Raw genomic sequence first — 19,620 nt, 5'->3', positions numbered from 1 at the left:
AGCTAGAATTAATAGCACAAGCCTCTACACCCAGGAACTCAATATTGAATACATACATGGAATTTATTCAGCCTTAAAAAGTTTGGAAGGAAATTCTGACATACGCTAAAACATGGATGAACCTTGAAGACTGTATGCTAAGTAAAAGAAATCAGTCATAAAAGGAAAAATACTGCATGATTCCACTTATATGAGGTACCTAGAGTAATCAAATTCATAGAAACACAAAATAGAATGGTATTTGCCAAGGCCTTTGAGGAGAGGGAATGGCGAGGTAGGGGACAGAGTTTCAGTTTTGCAAGAGGAAAAAGTTCTAGAGATGAATGGTGATGATAGTTCATTAAGTGAATTACTTAATGCCACAGAACTGTATGCTTAAAAATAGTTTAAATAGTAAATATATGTTATATATATTTACCACAATAAAAATTTATTGACCATATATGTGTAGCTCTATTTCTGGACTCTATGTCTTTCTTACATCAGTACCATAGTAATCACTATCTTGAGTACTGTGACTTTATAGTAAGTTGTGAGGTAGTATAGTTTATATCCTTCAACTTTGCATTGCCTTTTCAAAGTTCTTTTGGCTGTTGGAGGCTCTAAGCATTTTCATATAAATTTTAGAATCATCTTGTCAGTTTCCAGCAAGCCTGCTGGAATTTTGGTTGAGATTGTTTTGAACCTGTAGATCAGTTTGGGGATAATTCACATTTTAATATTTGGTTTTCAGACCCATGAGAATGGTATATCTTTTTATTTATTTGGGTAATTTCTTCCAGCAGTGTTTTGTGGTTTTCAGTGTCCAGATGTTGTATTTTTTTCTTTGTCAAATTGATCCTTAAGTATTTTCTTTTTTTATTATTTTTTATTATTATACTTTAAGTTCTAGGGTACATGTGCACAATGTGCAGGTTTGTTATGTATGTATAGATGTGCCATGTTGGTTTGCTGCACCCGTTAACTCGTCATTTACATTAGGTATATCTCCTAATGCTATCCCTCCCCTCTCTCCCCACCTCAAGACAGGCCCCGGTGCATGATGTTCCCCTCCGTGTCCAAGTGTTCTTATTGTTCAGTTCCCACCTATGAGTAAGAACATACGGTGTTTGGTTTTCTGTCCTTGCGATAGTTTGTTCAAAATGATGGTTTCCAGTTTCATCCATGTGCTTATGGAGGACATGAACTCATCCTTTTTTATGGCTGCATAGTATTCCATGGTGTATATGTGCCACATTTTCTTAATGCAATCTATCATTGATGGGCATTTGGGTTGGTTCCAAGTCTTTGCTATTGTGAATAGTGCCGCAATAAACATACATGTACATGTGTCTTTGTAGCAGCATGATTTATAATCTTTTGGGTATATGCTCAGTAAGGGGATGGCCGGGTCAAATGGTATTTCTAGTTCTAGGTCCTTGAGGAATTACCACACTGTCTTCCACAATGGTTGAACTAGTTTACAGTCCCACCAACAGTGTAAAAGTGTTCCTATTTCTCCATATCCTCTCCAGCACCTGTTGTTTCCTGATTTTTTTTTTTTTTTTTTTTTTTTTTTTTTTTTTTTTTTGAGACGGAGTCTCGCTCTGTCGCCCAGGCTGGAGTGCAGTGGCCAGATCTCAGCTCACTGCAAGGTCCGCCTCCCGGGTTTACGCCATTCTCCTGCCTCAGCCTCCCGAGTAGCTGGGACTACAGGCGCCCGCCACCTCGCCCGGCTAGTTTTTTGTATTTTTAGTAGAGACGGGGTTTCACCATGTTAGCCAGGATGGTCTCGATCTCCTGACCTCGTGATCCGCCCGTCTCGGCCTCCCAAAGTGCTGGGATTACAGGCTTGAGCCACCGCGCCCGGCCTGTTTCCTGACTTTTTAATGAATTGCCACTCTAACTGGTGTGAGATGGTATCTCATTGTGGTTTTGATTTGCATTTCTCTGATGGCCAGTGATGATGTGCATTTTTTCATGTGTCTGTTGGCTGCATAAATGTCTTCTTTTGAGAAGTGTCTGTTCATATCCTTTGCTCACTTTTTGATGGGGTTGTTTGATTTTTTCTTGTAAATTTGTTTGAGTTCTTTGTAGGTTCTGGATATTAGCCCTTTGTCAGACAGGTAGATTGTAAAAATTTTCTCCCATTCTGTAGGTTGCCTGTTCACTCTGATGGTACTTTCTTTTGCTGTGTAGAAGCTCTTTAGTTTAATTAGATCCCATTTGTCTATTTTGGCTTTTGTTGCCGTTGCTTTTGGTGTTTTAGACATGGAGTCCTTGCCCATGCCTATGTCCTGAATGGTATTGCCTAGGTTTTCTTCTAGGGATTTTATGGTTTTAGGTCTAACATTTAAGTCTCTAATCCATCTTGAATTAATTTTTGTATAAAGTGTAAGGAAGGGATCCAGTTTCAGCTTTCTACATATGGCTAGCCAGTTTTCCCAGCACCATTTTTTAAATAGGGAATCCTTTCCCCATTTCTTGTTTTGGCCTGGTTTGTCAAAGAGCAGATAGTTGTAGATGTGTGGTGTTATTTCCGAGGGCTCTCTGCTGTTCCATTGGTATACATCTCTGTTTTGGTACCAGTACCATGCTGTTTTGGTTACTATAGCCTTGTAGCATAGTTTGAAGTCAGGTAGCATGATGCCTCCAGCTTTGTTCTTTTGGCTTAGGATTGTCTTGGCAATGCGGGCTCTTTTTTGGTTCCATATGAACTATAAAGTAGTTTTTTCCAATTCTGTGAAGAAAGTCATTGGTAGCTTGATGGGGATAGCATTGAATCTATAAATTACCTTGGGCAGTATGGCCATTTTCACAATATTGATTCTTCCTATCCATGAGTATGGAATGTTCTTCCATTTGTTTGTGTCCTCTTTTATTTCATTGAGCAGTGGTTTGTAGTTCTCCTCGAAGAGGTCCTTCACATCCCTTGTAAGTTGGATTCCTAGGTATTTTATTCTCTTTGAAGCAATTGTGAATGGGAGTTCACTCATGATTTGGCTCTCTGTTTGTTTGTTATTGGTGTATAGAAATGCTTGTGATTTTTGCACATTGATTTTCATAATTTCTGATGCTACTAAAAATGACATTTCAGATGGTGTTTCAAAATTTTAAAATGTTGTATTCATTGCTAGTATAAATATCATCTTTGTAAATTAACCTTGTATTCTACAATCTTGCCAAACCCCCTTAGTAGTTTTAGTAGTGTTTTTATAGATCCTATTGGATTTTCTACACAGAACAATTATACTTTCTGCAAATAAAGACAGTTTTATTTCCTCCTTGTCTATGTTTGCCTTTTATTTTTTATTACCTTATTGCTCTGACTAGAACATCCAGTACAATATTGGGTATAGATGGTGAGAGTGAATGTCCTTGCTTTGTTCCTGATCTCCTTTAGGGGACGCATTCATCTTTCATATTATGTTTCATTTTCATTGTATGTTGTTGTTGTTGTTTGTAGATTTATCAGGTTGAGGATGTTTCCTTCTATTCCTAGTTTGTGAAGAGTTTGTATCATTAGCTGATGTTGGATTTTGTCAAGCATTTATTTTGTATCTATTGAGATGATCATATGTTTTTTGTTTTTTTGTCTGTGAATGTGGTGAATTGTGTTGATTTTGAAATTTTAAACAATTGTTGCATTTCTGATGTGAACCCTACTTGGTCATCATGTATTATTCTTTTAAAACATTGTTGGAATCAGTTTGTTAAGAGTTTAAGAATTTTTGCATCTGTGTTCATTAGGAGATATTGGTTGGTTGATAGTTACATCTTTTTCTTGTTGTGTCTTTATCTGGTTTTCTTGGTAGAGTCATACTGGCCCTGGGATAATGAGTTGGGAAGGTTCTGTCTTTTTTAGTTTTCCAGAAGAGTTTGCATAGAATTCGTATTTTTTCTTCATTAAATGTTTGGTAGAATTCATGACTGAACAAATCTAGTCCTAGAATTTTCTTTGGGGGATTTTTTTTAAAGTAATTTTAGATCCACAGAAGAGTTGCACAGATAGTATAGAGAGTTCCTATCTACCCTTCACTTAGCTTCTGTTAATAAATCTTATATAACCATGGTACATTTGTCTGTAGTGATGTTCCCTCTTCCATTCCTATTACTAATTTATGCCTTCTCTCTTTTTTTCCTAATCAGTCTGGCTAGAAGTTTATCAAGTTTTTTTTCAAAGAACCATCTTTTGATTTTGTGGTTTTCTATAAGTATTTTGAAGTCTCATGTTACTTGATAGATGAAACAGACATAGCTGCTGCTTTTTTTTTAACCTGTAGTGGGATAATTTTAATTCAATAATTTTCAGATTCTATTTCACTTTATATATAGTTTCCTCATTTAATAACTGCTTTTCTTTGTTTTTCGGTTGACCAGCTCTTTTAAGTTCTTGCCTAGTTTTTAGGAATGGCCTCTGGTTCAGAATATTAGTTTTCTCTATGAAATTCAATGTTTAACATAATTTTGGAATGGAATACTGTTCCAGTATTCTGAGGCTTCGCTGGAGCTTAAAAGACTTTAAGGAAAAAGCTTAGAGAAACTAAGGCAGGATGATATATTCACACTTACACATTATAGTCTAAATTCAAGGTGAATTGTGCTTTTAGTTCTACAGTTGACCATAAAGATATTAATATTCACTAGCAGTTAAGTAGTTAGGATATTTCGGAGTTTAATGATCAGAACAAACTCTGTGTAACTTTGTTATATAAGATAATATAAACCCTAATTTCTCTGAAAGTTTTAACATTCAGAAGAATTAGCTTAATTGTGGCTAGTAATAAGTACCAATGAAGTAAAGACATGATTACCTATTATTCAGTTTTACCAGTATCAGTAAAATGTGGTCCCTTATGATAAATAACTGATCCATGTTTAGAGTTCAGCTTGATTGTTTGCATTTGTGTATACTTTCTTTTTTTGTTTTGTTTTAATCCTATCACTACTAATATGTACTTGGTATGCACTTGTTTTCAGAAGGGGACCATCTGGACCAAGATTTGGACCTAGAAATGATAAAATTAAGCAGTAAGTTTTGTTCATTTGTTTAAATGATAATCATATTTCTGTGTAGACTAGAGATTGGCAAACTGCAGCCTGTGAGCCAAATTTGTCTGCAGCCTGTTTTTGTAAATACAGTTTTATTGGAACATAGCTATGCCCATTTGTTTTCGTATTATCAATAGGTACTGTCAAGCTACAATGGCAAAGTTGAGTAGTTGTGACAAATCTGTGGCAGATTTTATGGCCCACAAAATCTAAAATATCTGCTGAGTGTCTGCTCCTTTACAGAAAAAGTTGTTGACCCCTGATAAGACTAAATACAACTGCTAGGTTATAAAAACCTAATTCATTTTATTTTATAGACTATAACTGCTGGGCTATAAAATCCAAATTCTTTTTATTTTCTCAGAATTATAGCTAAAGAAATGCAGGATTGTTGGTTTTTTTTATGACTTCATTACCTTATGTCAAATCCATTTATTTAGCATAGTCTGAAGGTCTATTTTGTTTTTAAATCCATAGCTTGATTCCTATTTTCAGAATGATAATGAAGGTAATATAATATATTTAATTTGTTGATCTACTGCATGTTTTTATCTACTTCCAGAATTTTTTCATATCTCTTATTTATTGTAACCTATATATTGAACTAAGTTTTATGGCTAATTAATTTGCAGTTTAAAACCCTTGAGGTATATATTATTTGGTGATAGATGGAGATAATATGCTGTAATCAATGTATCTAATGTTGGAAAGATATGAGTCCTGACAGGACGGGAGAAGGAATGGAAAGAGCAGTGAGTCACTTGAGGGAAGCCTCTGGAAACTGACCAAGCTATAAAGACTAACTGTGGAAGGTGAACTGCATGGCCCAGGTTCAAGACCTAAGGAGGCATAATAGTCACTACCCTAAGTCTGGGTATAGATGGCACATTGTGGGAAGGGTTCTATAATGGTGTATCTAGTTATTGGTGAAATACTTGGGCTTTACTCAGGTAGCTGTTGGCGTGAAGAAATATTTCCATACTTAGCCTAATTCTAACTAATGGATTTTGAGATATGGAACCAAAGAACCAACAGATGATTACAAGTACTAGACTGGATATATTAGTCTTCTATTGCCAGGTAACAAACTGCCATAAATTTAGCAGCTTAAAACAACACACATTTATCACCTCACAGTTTCCTTGGGTCAGGAATTCAGGCACTTCTTAGGTGAACCTTTTGCTCAGATTTAACTAGATGGCAATCAGGGTATCACCAGGTATGACCAACTCAGGTAGTTGTCAGAATTTATTTTCTGCAGCTATAGATTTCATGGTGCTTCTTCAAGGCCAGTAGAAGAGAGAATCTGTACTGTTTCAAGTCTCTGATTTGACTAAAGAAGTAACAAGCCACTTTTAGATGCAATTTATTACTTTTATAGTAAAAGGAAGAGTAGCCAAAGTTAGTAGCTCTCAAGGTCATTGTCCCGCGCACCAAAAATAATGATACAGCTGGGTACGGTGTTCCACGCCTGTAATCACAGCACTTTGGAATTCTCCTTCAAAGGAGGATTGCTGGAAGCCAAAAGTTTTGAGACCAGCCTGAGCAACAAAGTGAGACCCCCTTCTCTTAAAAAAAAGAGGGGGGGTGGTCAATGGCTGCAGTACAAATTGTGGGATACTCTATTGCAAAGGAGCTATTTATAAACTGTGGTTTTTATAGTCTGCACGTAGAGCCTGCAGAAAGTTTATACCTCATCAGAACCTGGGAGGTGATGAGAAACTGCCTTATGATAGTCTCATAAGGGAAACAGGGAGGTGGATGGAAGAAGACCCCATGAGCCTCTCATTCTCTCATGTTCCAGGGAGATCACAAGCATTCTACCAAGACTCAAATTAGCTGTAGTTCAAGCCTGTATGGCATATGTGGATGCCAGTGTGTAATGACTGAGCCATTCTTCCCCACTGAGCCAGAGTGACTTCTGTATCGACTCACATGTTACCTTTTACCTAAGCTGCCACTGGAGAAGAGGGCTCCACTGATGACATACCTATTTTTTGTCCTGCCAGTATGCTCTGTTTCCTGTCTGATATCCTTCTGAAGAGTGAACCTAGTAAGGAGTGTTGCCAGTTGGGGTCTTTTGAGTATGATTTTCCAGCTGAATCCCCAAACCACAACCAGTTGTACAGAGTAGGCATTAAAGAATATATGTCTATGTTAGTAAATGCCAAACATACACACATGAATTTGTATATGTATATTTATGTATTACACTATTAATATCACAATAACTTTGGTGATCACAGAATTTTAGACTAGTAAGGGATTGTTAAGTATATTTGTGTTTTTACTCTAGAGCTGAAAGCTTGCTGGATTTAATTAGAATAAGGTCATTCATCAAGCATGCATTAAACCTTGATCAATGCTTATCTAAGCAGGACATGACTCACCAGTGTGCCCAAGATGGAGGAGCACAACTTGCCACACAATTTACCCAAGGACAAATCTCTGGCATTATTTTAGTACACAAAATTGCTAGCACTGGTCAGTTTCTTTAGTTAAGCTGTTATCACCACTTAATTTATAACATTTCAATACAGAATGTTTTCTACTGCATAGATTAGCAACATCGTTGCTGTCTTTGAACTTGGTTGGCCACATTTATTAGTGTTGTTAACAGATTAATCCTACAAAAAATACTTGACATCACTTCTTAGGAAAGACTCTTTTTGAGGAAAATTTTTAAATATTCACATGTCTACATAAAATTTATGCTTCTCTTTGAAATGTTTCGTTTGCTTTTTAAATTTTGTTTTGTTTTTAAAGAGAGTTTGTTCAAGCATAAAGTATGGAGATGGACCACCTGGAAATACCAGCTCCAAAGGAATGGAGTCAGCATTCCAGAGTAGGGACGTTAAGATTTCATTTATATAAGCAGGCAGGAACTTTTAGCAGGATTACATTTCCTTTGCCTTTAAATTAAACAGTAGCATTATAAGTGCCACTCTAGTGAATTGTAGACATTCTGTGTTAGGGGTAGGGAATCTCCTAATTATAGCCTTGGTCAGACCAGCTTAACTTTTATGAGATTCCCTCCCCCACATCCCAGGGAATGCTCCATGGTGTAACAGCCATATGTAGTTGCAAAAAATATAGCTTAACTTTAAAATTTCTTTTGTCAGCAGTACCTTAAAAGACCAGAAGATGGGGATATTAACTATGAAAATGAATATTTTATTTCAGGGTTTTTTCACTTTGTCTGTTTTTTGAAACAGGGTTTTGCTCTGTCACCCAGGCTGGAATGCAGTGGCACAATCACAGCTCACTGCAGCCTTGAAACCCTGGGCTCAATTCATCCTTCCACCTCAACTCCTGAGTAACTGGAAGCTTCAGGCACATGCCACCATGCTTGGCTAATTTTTTATAGAGACGGGGTTTCCCTACGTTGCCCGGACTGGTCTCGAACTCCTGGGCTCAAGTGATCCTCCCACTTCAGTCTCCCAAAATGCTGGATTGCAGGCATGAGCCAAAAACACCTGGCCAGTGTTGTTTTCTTTATAAAATAAGGGGTGCGTATTGCAGAGCGTAAATTTGTTTCTTAACCGAAGAGCACTGATATTTATCAAGTATGTGCTATGTGTTAGGCACTATGCTAAGTGTTTGAAAAACACTGTTTCATTTAATTCTCACAAATAAAGTAAGCTTATCAGCTTCATTTTAAAGTTAAGAAAACGTGAGACTACAACAGACTTGCAAGGTGAATTCCAAAGGGGAGTGCAATAGTACAATCTTGGCTCACTGCATACGTAGTAAGTGATAAAGTTGTACTGCAAACCCAGGTTTGTCTGAATACAGAACCCAGGGGTTCTACACTATACCATTCACCTTCTCTATTGGTAATTAGAATAGAGCCATTTCAGAAACACAGGTGCTCTCGGCCTCTTAAAAGGATGGAAAACAGTATTGAAAATGTCTTTTCCTCATTATATTCTCTCTCATGTCTTTTATTATCTCATATGAATCGCCTTTGACTGGCCATGATATAAAAATCTCCACCCTTCCTTCACAAACTACTTTTTCCTTTGCATTCTTAATTTTTTATTTTAGTTCATAGCCATCGTCTACTACCACTTAATTGCTCAAATTATAAATCTAGGAGTTATCTACTCTTCCCAATTCCTTCACTCACATCAAGTTAATCTCCTGGTTCTTAAAATATTGCCTCCTCTTACATATATTTCCTTATCCTAGAACCTTCTCACCATCCACTGCCTCTTTTACTCTGCCTGATTAACTCTTGACTCCTCAAAACTCAGCACAGGGGTCATGATGTCATCTCTGGTCCAGGCTGAATTTATCTAGGCTACATGTCAGATACTATGGGCTTCCTTCTATTGTATCCCTTAACACATGGTAGTATAATCATGGATATCAGTTTTCCCAACTGGAGTATAATCTTGCTAAATACCAGGCTCATAACCTTCATGATGGTAACCTTGATGAATAGCATATTAATAACTTTGTTTTATTCTTAGACACAGGTTCTGAGTCTTGTCACCCAGGCTGGAGTGCAATAGTACAATCTTGGCTCACTGCAACCTCCGCCTCCCGGAGGAGGATCCTCCCACCTCAGCTTCCTGAGTAGCTGAGACTACAGGCACATACCACCATGCTCAGCTAATTTTGTATTTTTTGTAGAGACAGGGTTTTGACATGTTGGCGAGGCTGATCTCAAACTCCTGGGCTCAAGCGATCCTCCCGCCTCAGCCTCCTGAAGTGCTGGGATCAGAGCCCTGAGCCACCACACCTAGCCATAACTTTTTAATAAATGTTTTTTGAATGAATGATATATTTAACTCAGATTTGAAAATGTTTGTTAAATGCTTACCTTGCACCATGACCTGGGAAATAAAAGGATAAGTGGGTCAGTCTCTGTTTTTAAGGCATTTATAGTATAACAATGGGGACAAGACCAATGTGAAATACAAATAGAAATCAAAGGACTATAACTATTGTGAAAATGTAAAAGATCATGGGGAAGTATGTTATCACTTGCTTTGTAAACCAAACTATCTCCATATTAAAGTAAATAAGTAGATCATTTTCTTTATTCTACATAAATTGTGTTCTGGGTGGGGAACTGGATTCAGAGTGTTACACCAGCAGATAGTAATGTGTGAAGGACAAAGCAGCAATAACTCACTAATCATGTAGCAGAAAAATTAAAATATTCGGGGTTTCCATTATCAATAGTGATTTATTACATGTGTGCCATGTTGTTGAGGGAATACGTGTAGGTTTATGATACTCTAGTGAGAATCTGGAATTTTATGGATTCTGTCCCAATTAATCTGCCTCTATCCATGGAATGTTATCCTTAAAGGGTCCTTTTGGGTTTTTTTTTTTTTTTTTTTTTGGTTTTTTTTTTTCCCTTTGAGACAGGTCTCACTCTGTTGCTCAGGCTGAAGTGCAGTGGTGTAGTCACAGTTCACTGCACCTCAACCTCCTGGACTCAAGGAAATCTCCCACCCCAGCCTCCCAAGTGGCTGGGACCACAGGCACATGCCACCATAAGCAGCTTATTTTTAAATTTTTTTGTAAAGACGGGGGCTCACTGTGTTGCCTAGTCTGGTCTCAAACTCCCAGGCTCAGGGGATCCTTCCGCCTTGCGGAAGTGTTGAGATTACAGGCATGAATCACCAGGCCTGGCCTTTAAAGAGATTCTGGGACCATAACTATTTTATTAGCTTTTTGTTTTCATTTTAAAAGCATATATAATGTCTATGGCCATACCACCCTGAACGCACACAATCTCGTCTAAAAGTATATATATGTATATTAATATCCATAATAGCTATAATCTGATCATGTGTAGGAGCCTTAGTACATTTTGTCCATTCCTGTCCTGCCATAGCACCCTACTTTAAGCCATTAATTATCATCATTTGCATATGACAAAAAAACTAGCTGGGAATTTCAAAATTGATCCTTGATGAACAGTAGCTTTACTTTTGTTTGTAGTTAAATGGAGGTGTCTACACTCACTGCTTTATATCTCCTCAAGTAGCTGGATGTGCTTTATAGGATTTATACTCAAATTGTTCATTTATTCAGCAAATATTTATTGAATGGCCACTGTGCCCCATGCACCACTATAGGTACTGGACTTACAAAAGTGAACAAAATAGGCAAGGTCACTGCATTCATTGAGCTTACCTTCTGGTGGGGAGAGGCAGAAAATAAGCATGTAAATAAGTAAATAGGTACAATTACTATCACTTTATATTTGCTTACACGCTATAAATAAGATAGAGTAATGGGGTAGAGCACGCTGTTTCACAGCTATAAGGTTAATACAGTGCATTCAACATACATTCGAACATATGTTCCATAAGGGCTGGGATTACTTGTCTGTTTTGTTCAATGTTATTTCCTCAGTACCTAAAACAGTACATAGTAGGTTCTCTTTATTTGTTGAATAAATTAATTGTGTATTTGTGCCATTGTTCTTAAATAGGATGAACACCTTTAACTGTCTACTTAGGGGATTGGGAGTTGCAACAAGATGTCTTAGAGATTTAGGTGTTCTTTCAGATCTGTTTGGACAGAAGAGAACACTGCATGCCCAACTTGGTTGATCTTCAGTCTTATATCCACCAGTGGAATAATGTGTGGGAAGCACAGAACTCTGGGATGCTGTGAAAAATCTTGAAGTTTATGTGTGGGTAATCAGTGGGTGTACATGATGCTTTTAACCCGGGATGGAGGTTACTGTCATCAAGCTTAGTAATTGCTACTTGAATCTGAGAGTACTTCTGAATCCACCTATGTCTAAATGGGCCTTCGTTTTGTTTTTATAGCAAATTTTTTAAAGAACTAGCTCTTTCAAAATTAAACATGACCGTGCCTCACTCCTCACTTACTACATTAGTTTGGGGACTTGCGTGGGGTAGAGGGCGGAGACCATATCTGTGTATTGTAAAAAATTGTTAAAGCCCCCTACGCACTTCTTCCTTTTCCAACTAGAAACACAATTGCAAATCTTCATTTATTTAAATATTTATACATTTAATGTTTACAACCATCATGGACCCTTAATGGCAGGCTGCGTTTGGAGACATGCATCATTAGGCAGTTTCATTGTGTGAACATCATAGAGTACTTACACAAACCTACAGGGTGTAGTCTACTACACACCTAGGTTATATGGTATGGCCTGTAGCTCCTAGGCTACAAACCCATACAGCGTGTGACTGCACTCAATACCGTAGGTAATTATAACACAGTGGTAAGTATCTGTGTGTCTAAACTTATCTAAACGTAGAAAACATGCAGTAAAAATATGGTATTATAACTTATGGGACCACTGTTGTAAATGTGCTTTATCATTGACCAAAATGTTATGCAGCACATGTCTGCAGTAAGTAATCCAATGCACTTTAAACAGTGTTTAGTTGTGAGGACCATAGATTTGCTTTATTTCTCCTTTTAAATATTTCATTGTTGTGACTTATTTCATAAACTAATTTAAGATAACCTTTTGTCTTGTGGTTAGAGCCACAGAGGAGAATAAAACACTTAAAATAATTAAACATGTCCATGTTTGTGTACTCTGGAGTTAACTCCTGAATGAGAGTGGATAGCTGAGGACAGTTATTACAATTTTAAGTTTAGGTTAAGTCTTTACTGAACAGCCTGAAATTTGGTTAAAACAGACCTCCATCATCTAATATAAAGGATGAACAAACAACCGAAAAACAGAAAACAATTTTTTCCTTTTTGCTTCCTGATGGGTTCTTCAAAATATTCCCAGGTGTCCCCAGTTATCTTATACCCTGTTTAAGAAAAATCTGATGAGCAGTGAAGAATTCTACCCATTGAGCATCAGTATCTCTTAGAATATGCCCTACATTTTCATTCTGGAAACTAGGTATGTTTCATAAGCCTTTACCATACCTGAGCAAAAGGTATGTTAAAAAGTATGTTAACATACCTCCTTTGTTAGCCTTCATGTATGAAATGTATAGCAAAAGTAGGGTGCAGCGGTGTCTGTGCTGCCTCAATAGCCTGTTGAAAAGAAAAACTGGGCCGGGCGCGGTGGCTCAAGCCTGTAATCCCAGCACTTTGGGAGGCCGAGACGGGCGGATCACGAGGTCAGGAGATCGAGACCATCCTGGCTAACCCGGTGAAACCCCGTCTCTACTAAAAAATACAAAAAAACTAGCCGGGCGAGGTGGCGGGCGCCTATAGTCCCAGCTACTCGGGAGGCTGAGGCAGGAGAATGGCGTAAACCCGGGAGGCGGAGCTTGCAGTGAGCTGAGATCCAGCCACTGCACTCCAGTCTGGGCAACAGAGCAAGACTCCGTCTCAAAAAAAAAAAAAAAAAAAAAAAGAAAAGAAAAACTGATTATTTTTAGTGAAGCTGTTTAAATTCTGCACTTAATGAGCATGCTGACAGTACATTTAACTTGCTTATGGGTTGCAAGTCAGAAGCAGGACTAAAAGTAAGCTATCTTTAAATATTACTTTAATTTATATCATATTGTCTTTCATTATCTGAGTACTGAAGCCCACAAATGGAAGAACATTGCTATAAAGTTCTAAGTTTAAATTTAATAGTTGAATAATTCTCCGAGAATTTGCTATTCTTTATTATGTCTAACGAAAGTTTCAAAAATTGTAAGTATTCTCAAAAGAAGGATAAATAATTGTTTAACTTTTTTAAACTAGTGTTCAGAATCAAGTCGATGAAGTTATTGATGTCATGCAAGAAAATATTACAAAGGTAATTGAGAGAGGGGAGAGACTAGATGAACTACAGGACAAATCAGGTACAGATTTTCATGTATTTCTTGATATTACTAATCTGTTTGCTAGTTTTTTTCTTCTACTTATCTAGCCAGCATTTACAAATCTTGGCTTAGGAAACTGGTATTTGGTTCTTAAGTGTATGATTTTAATGGTTTAATTTTAACTCCTTTACTTTGAGTCATGTTATTGTTACATTATTTTTTAATTGTTTAGTGGAGAATGAAGAATTTAAAATTTCATTGTTGAAGAGTGAAGAGTAGAGCTGTTTTTTCTTTTTTTTTTTTTTTTTTTTTTTTGAGACGGAGTCTTGCTCTGTCGCCCAGGCTAGAGTGCAGTGGCCGGATCTCAGCTCACCGCAACCTCTGCCTCCTGGGTTCACGCCATTCTCCTGCCTCAGCCTCCCGAGTGGCTGGGACCACAGGCGCCCACCACCTCGCCCGGCTAATTTTTTGTATTTTTAGTAGAGACGGGGTTTCACCGTGTTAGCCAGGAGGGTCTCGATCTCCTGACCTCGTGATCCGCCCGTCTCGGCCTCCCAAAGTGCTGGGATTACAGGCTTGAGCCACCGCGCCCGGCAGAGCTGTTTTTTCTTTTGCACTTTGATGTTGATGAACTTTGTGTTTCTCACAATCTCAGGGCCGAAAGACCTACTCACTTTTCAACACTTGTTTCAAACTTATCTGCTATTTTTATTTTATGTTTCATTTGGTAACTTAGTCACCTTTCTTTACTTTCAGTCATTATACCTATAACCTATATACCTATACCTGGCATGTACTTGGCACTCAAATATTGTTTGAATGGTGAATGGCTGAATACCTGATTAATCTTTGACAGGCTTAAAAAAAAGACAACCTCGCTTAGTCACTTTTAAAATGTATGTTTTCCTTTAAAATCAGTCACTTTTGATATCTTCTAAAAAGCTAACTTCTCTACATATAATTTTTTTTCTAGAGGTGTGCCAAGCGTTTGAATTTTTAAAGAGTATTTTCTTACTAGAATTCCTAAGCTTATTTATAAGCATTAAGGCCCTAAAAAGACTTTTCTTAATTTTATAATAAAAAAGGATTGAGCAAACTGATCTGCAAGCTGTTTTTTACTTTTTGTTTTTGTTTTTGTTTTTCTTTTTATAATGTAGAATGCCAGAGTTTGTGGGTGGAAAAAAGGGAGAATGTTGTTTTCATGCTTAACAGGGAATAAATTTGCAGAAGTAGAAATTAATATTTTCTTATCTTTGTGTGACTAGATAAAAGAATCCTGTTATGTCGTTTAATCCTTCTCTCCATCCTCTATGTGATATAGAAAGCTTATCGGATAATGCAACAGCTTTTAGCAACAGATCCAAACAACTTCGAAGGCAAATGTGGTGGCGCGGATGCAAAGTAAGTAAATCAGAAGCTCCTGGATAGATCGGTCAGCATCTGAAGTGGTATTTAAACACATGAAGGAGAAAGGGCCTCTAGAGCATAACCTCTGTGAGAACAGGGCCTATAACTGTCCTGAGACATGGTAGAAATTCAGTGAATACTTGTGAACTTAATTGCTTTTGGGATAGGGATAACTAAATAAATCGGTATGCCTAAAAGGATGTTTTCATAGATTTTTTTCATGAGAGTAATCCACATTTTATTAATATTTGGTTACCTCTGGACTTATTAACTTGTAACAAATATACATTTTTTTCTTGAAATTTACTGTTAGTACTTTTTTGGAGCAACCTCTAGCATTATATAGAGATATCAAAAAAATAAAGTGGGAGCTAGAGAAAAATATGACTTTTAGTTGAAAGGGGAAAAAATAACAGCAGCTTACATATCTGAATCTGTTAAGGCAAATGGAGTTAAGAAAAAACTCCATTTCCCTCATTATTCCAGAAAAATAAAAAGTAAAGGAAATTTTTAACATTTTTAACAAGGAAAACATTGAGAATCACTACATACTAATATACTCCTCCAAAACATTGTATAGAAATACATTTACTTCTTAAATCAACTGTGGCTACTAATCATTAACAAAATGTTTTTCATGTTATATAAGCAAATCTTTTCTTTTTTTCTGATTCTAGGTATAATTTTTGGCTTTGTTAAAAATTTAGACAAGAACTGTTTTTAGTCTCTCAAGTTTAGCAATAACTTTCTTTTATTTATTTTTTTGAGATAGAGTTTTGATCTTGTTGCCCAGGCTGGAGTGCAATCTCCACCTCCAGGGTTCAAGCGATTCTCCTGCCTCAGCCTCCCGAGTAGCTTGGATTAACAGGCCTGTACCACCACACCTGGCTAATTATGTTTTTTGTTGTTGTTGTTGTTTTTTGTTTTTTTTAGTAGAGACGGGGTTTCTCCATGTTGATCAAGCTGGTCTCGAACTCCCGACCTCAGGTGATCCGCCTGCCTCGACCTCCCAAAGTGCTGGAATTACAGGCGTGAGCTACTGTGCCAGCCAGCAATAACTTTCTAAACCTGACTTAGCCATATGCTAAGGAATTTTTCCAAGAGTTACCTTGGATTTATTTATTTTTATCTGTCTGCCTATTGAATCGTCCTACTTTCAGAAGTGGAACTGGGGAAAGAAACAAACTGTTTCATTTCTCCCCTTGTTCAGAATTTAAATTTTCTATTCTAAATTACTTATTCTTTAAAGAATGAATTTATTTAAAGTCTCTTTCTTCTTCTTTTTTTTTTTTTTTTTTTTTTTTTGAGGCAGTCTTGACGTGTCTCCCAAGCTGGAATGCAGTGATGCAATCTCGGCTCACTGCAACCTCTGCCTCCCAGGTTCAAGTGATTCTCATGCCTCAGCCTCACAAGTAGCCCAGGTTCAAGCAATTCTCCTGCCTTGGCCTCCCGAGTAGCTGGGATTACAGACATGTGCCACCACACCTGGCTAATTTTTGTATTTTTAGTAGAGGTGGGGTTTCACTGTGTTGGCCAGGCTGGTCTTGAACTTCTGGCCTCAAACAATCTGCCCATCTCAGCCTCCCAAAGTGCTGGATTACAGGCATGAGCCACCACACCTGGCCTAAAGCTTCTATGTCTATAGAAATTTTCTATTCTGTGGGCTAATTTGGAAAAACAAAAGGTCCAAGAACCATTCACCCCTTCTCTCCCCCAAACTCATGTACCCCATTCATGTATCCACAAAAAAGATGGTCATAATGAACATTTTGCCTAACTTTTTTTTTAACCATTTCTAAAAATGTTTGCTTTGTACTTTATGGGGTTTGGGTCAGAGGAATAGTGTGCTTTTGGGGAGGAAAAAACATTGAGTTATATTTTTAAATAGTCATCACCTTGAGGACCTCTGGAGACCATGAATAGCATTGACCATGTAATGAAAACCATTGTTCCATAACATAACAAAGACCATTTACAGTAGCAAGTATTCTTCATTTATTATTTTCTAATGCTTAGCTTCCTTCAATTTTACTGTACCCCATTAATACTTCATTGTGCTAGTGTTCATCTGGGGCAGCCTCCCTGTGCCTGCCATTTTCTAGGTTGACTTCCATAATGAGTAATTTCGGAAGGGTTTTAAGAAAAAGGATATAAGGGCAGAACACAGATCACGAGTTTCCAGTGGCTAAGGGGAATGTGGTGCGGTTGGAGACTGACAACAGGTCATGAGGAAACTTGTTGAGGGTGGTGGTGGAAATGTCCTATATTTGATGGTGCTCATGCCTATTAACAGCTGGATATATTTGTCAAAACCTATCAAAAGTACTTTTAGAGAATAAGTTTTATTCTGTGTAAAGTGTATCTCAATATACCTGGCTTTAAAAATAAATGAATTAATAAAATTATCCATGGGTGGGGAAAGAGAATCACTAACACCTCTTTTAAGGTATCTGGGGGGTTGTGAAGCTCTTATATGTTTAATGCCATACAGATTTTTGTTCATGAGCTTTGGACTTGCATGAATACAATACTGCCATTTGCAATTGTAAACATTTTCTGCGCAGTGTTAGAAACCCAAGGAAGAAGACTATTCATTGAGGTGTTTTTAAATTGATATTGATGTTCTCATTCAAATCTTAAGTAAAGCCGAACACACATTTAACAGGGCAAATTAATGTACATTTTAGGTAAGGTGGAAAAACTGTAGAAATTCCAAATTATTTTAGAAATGTTTCAGATTAATAAAAACGGATTAAAGTACTTTAGTTTATCGTATAATGTGGACCCAGACACCTACTAAAAATACATCTCCAATCCATTCTGATTCTCTTTCTACATTTTTTTGTTATCATAATAATTGTAATAGGCACTGGTATCCAGATTACAAATCTTCCATATATTCTTTGGGTCACTTTGTTATAACATATTAAGGAGCTGACCAAGAACTGACCTTAAGGTTTCTTAACTACAAAACTGACACAGAATGCTCTTAGGCAAAGTTGCTTATTAAATGAGGCTATTCATAAATAATCTAAAATATATTCCTCAAAATGGAGATAAAAATGCCAAGAAGAAAGTAAGGGGAGAAAAAACAGAATTCTCATTTACTTTGAAAAAAACTGCTATAAACTGCTACTTTATATGTATTGAACCATTTGAATTGCATGGCCTATGTTATTCATCGTATCTTGACACTTGAACAGAGTCTAAAATACTGTATATTTTCTCTGGTCTCACATTAGTAATAAGCGCATCAAATCATAGAGGTTCAAGCCCATGAAGGCTTTGATTGTTACGGTTTTCTCTGCAGTACAGCTTTTGAACCAACAAAATCCAGTAAAGAAAAACACCTCAAATTTGGGGAACTCTGATTGTTTCCCAAAGAATGAAAAATAGCCAGCAAATTCATATGGGAAAAAATTTGAAGACATTTCAAAAAATGTGCCTATTTATTGAGATGATTTAGTATGATACAGTAAATAGAACAACGAATAGTCTTGACTTTATTAACAAGTCAAATATTAATATCTTTATATGCCCTTTTGTGTGTTGTAGATAAAAGCCATCATGGCTTTGGTTGCTGCTATCCTTTTGCTAGTGATTATCAGTAAGTATTTATTGGATTATCACTTCTTAGGGTATCACTTGTTTTAGAGTTCATTTTAATTCCCTTTTTATTTTCAGCTGACCTAGCATGTCTGAAGTCAGGATTGAGTAATGACTTCTGACCTGTCTCAGGAGCTCTTAGAATCTATCGATCTCTGAAAATGCTCTTAAGTAATATGTAAAATTTTATGTGACTATGTATATGTACATTTTTATGGAGAGTCTATATCTTTTATCAGATTCTCAAAGGGAACTCCTGTTCTGCCCCCAACCCTTACCCCCAAATCCAGGGCTAAGTGATTTGTTCCAGGCCAACTCTGGTTCCTGTTACACTAAGGTCTGAAATACTCATGTTCTATTTATTATTAACTCTCAGGAATGGCAGTTTGCATCTTGTAATATTGTTTTGGAAGGATACATCCAAATGCATTCTCCAGATGATTTTTGTTTGGTTTTTGTTTGGTTCTGCAGTTGAGCATAATTTCTATCATTAAAGCATGACTCCTTGCCTTCCTTTTTCCCTTAATGTTCTTTTGAAAATCAGATCATTTTAAATATCTCTTTTTCTTCAAGGCCTCTCTACCTGTGGTTACAGAGGTTTTATGAAGATTTGGAAAGTATCTAAAAATAATCATTTGAAAAATTATATTATGCTGTTATTTTTTTAAAACAGAAAAAATGTTTTGTTACAAAGAAATACAGTCAATCCTCATTATTCATAGATTCTGTGTTTGCAAATCCACTTACCAGGTAAAATTATTTGTAACCCCAAAATCAGTACTCATGGTGCTTTCACAGTCATTTACAAACATGTTCAGAGTAACAAAAAATGTAAGTCCCCCAA

General features: G+C 36.8%; 1 protein-coding gene across 3 annotated transcripts in view; it reads left to right on the top strand.

The window, feature by feature from the left end:
• The window catches only part of VAMP4 (vesicle associated membrane protein 4), a 42,135-nt gene that overhangs the window by 17,244 nt on the left and 5,271 nt on the right, over positions 1 to 19,620 (top strand). For all 3 annotated transcript variants that reach the window (XR_002730640.3, XR_002730639.3, XM_023207163.3), the window contains exons 4-7: positions 4,960 to 5,010; positions 13,702 to 13,802; positions 15,085 to 15,164; positions 18,726 to 18,777. Coding sequence is in view for 1 of the 3 variants with exons in the window: in XM_023207163.3 (XP_023062931.1) it covers positions 4,960 to 5,010; positions 13,702 to 13,802; positions 15,085 to 15,164; positions 18,726 to 18,777 (284 nt within the window). In the remaining 2 variants the exon portion in view is untranslated. The remainder of the gene's footprint in view (positions 1 to 4,959; positions 5,011 to 13,701; positions 13,803 to 15,084; positions 15,165 to 18,725; positions 18,778 to 19,620) is intronic.

The sequence above is a fragment of the Piliocolobus tephrosceles genome, chromosome 1 (genome assembly GCF_002776525.5).
Source record: "Piliocolobus tephrosceles isolate RC106 chromosome 1, ASM277652v3, whole genome shotgun sequence".
Classification (NCBI taxonomy): Eukaryota; Metazoa; Chordata; class Mammalia; order Primates; family Cercopithecidae; genus Piliocolobus; species Piliocolobus tephrosceles.
Note: the sequence above shows the minus strand (reverse complement) of the source record. Positions and strands in the feature narration are given on the sequence as shown.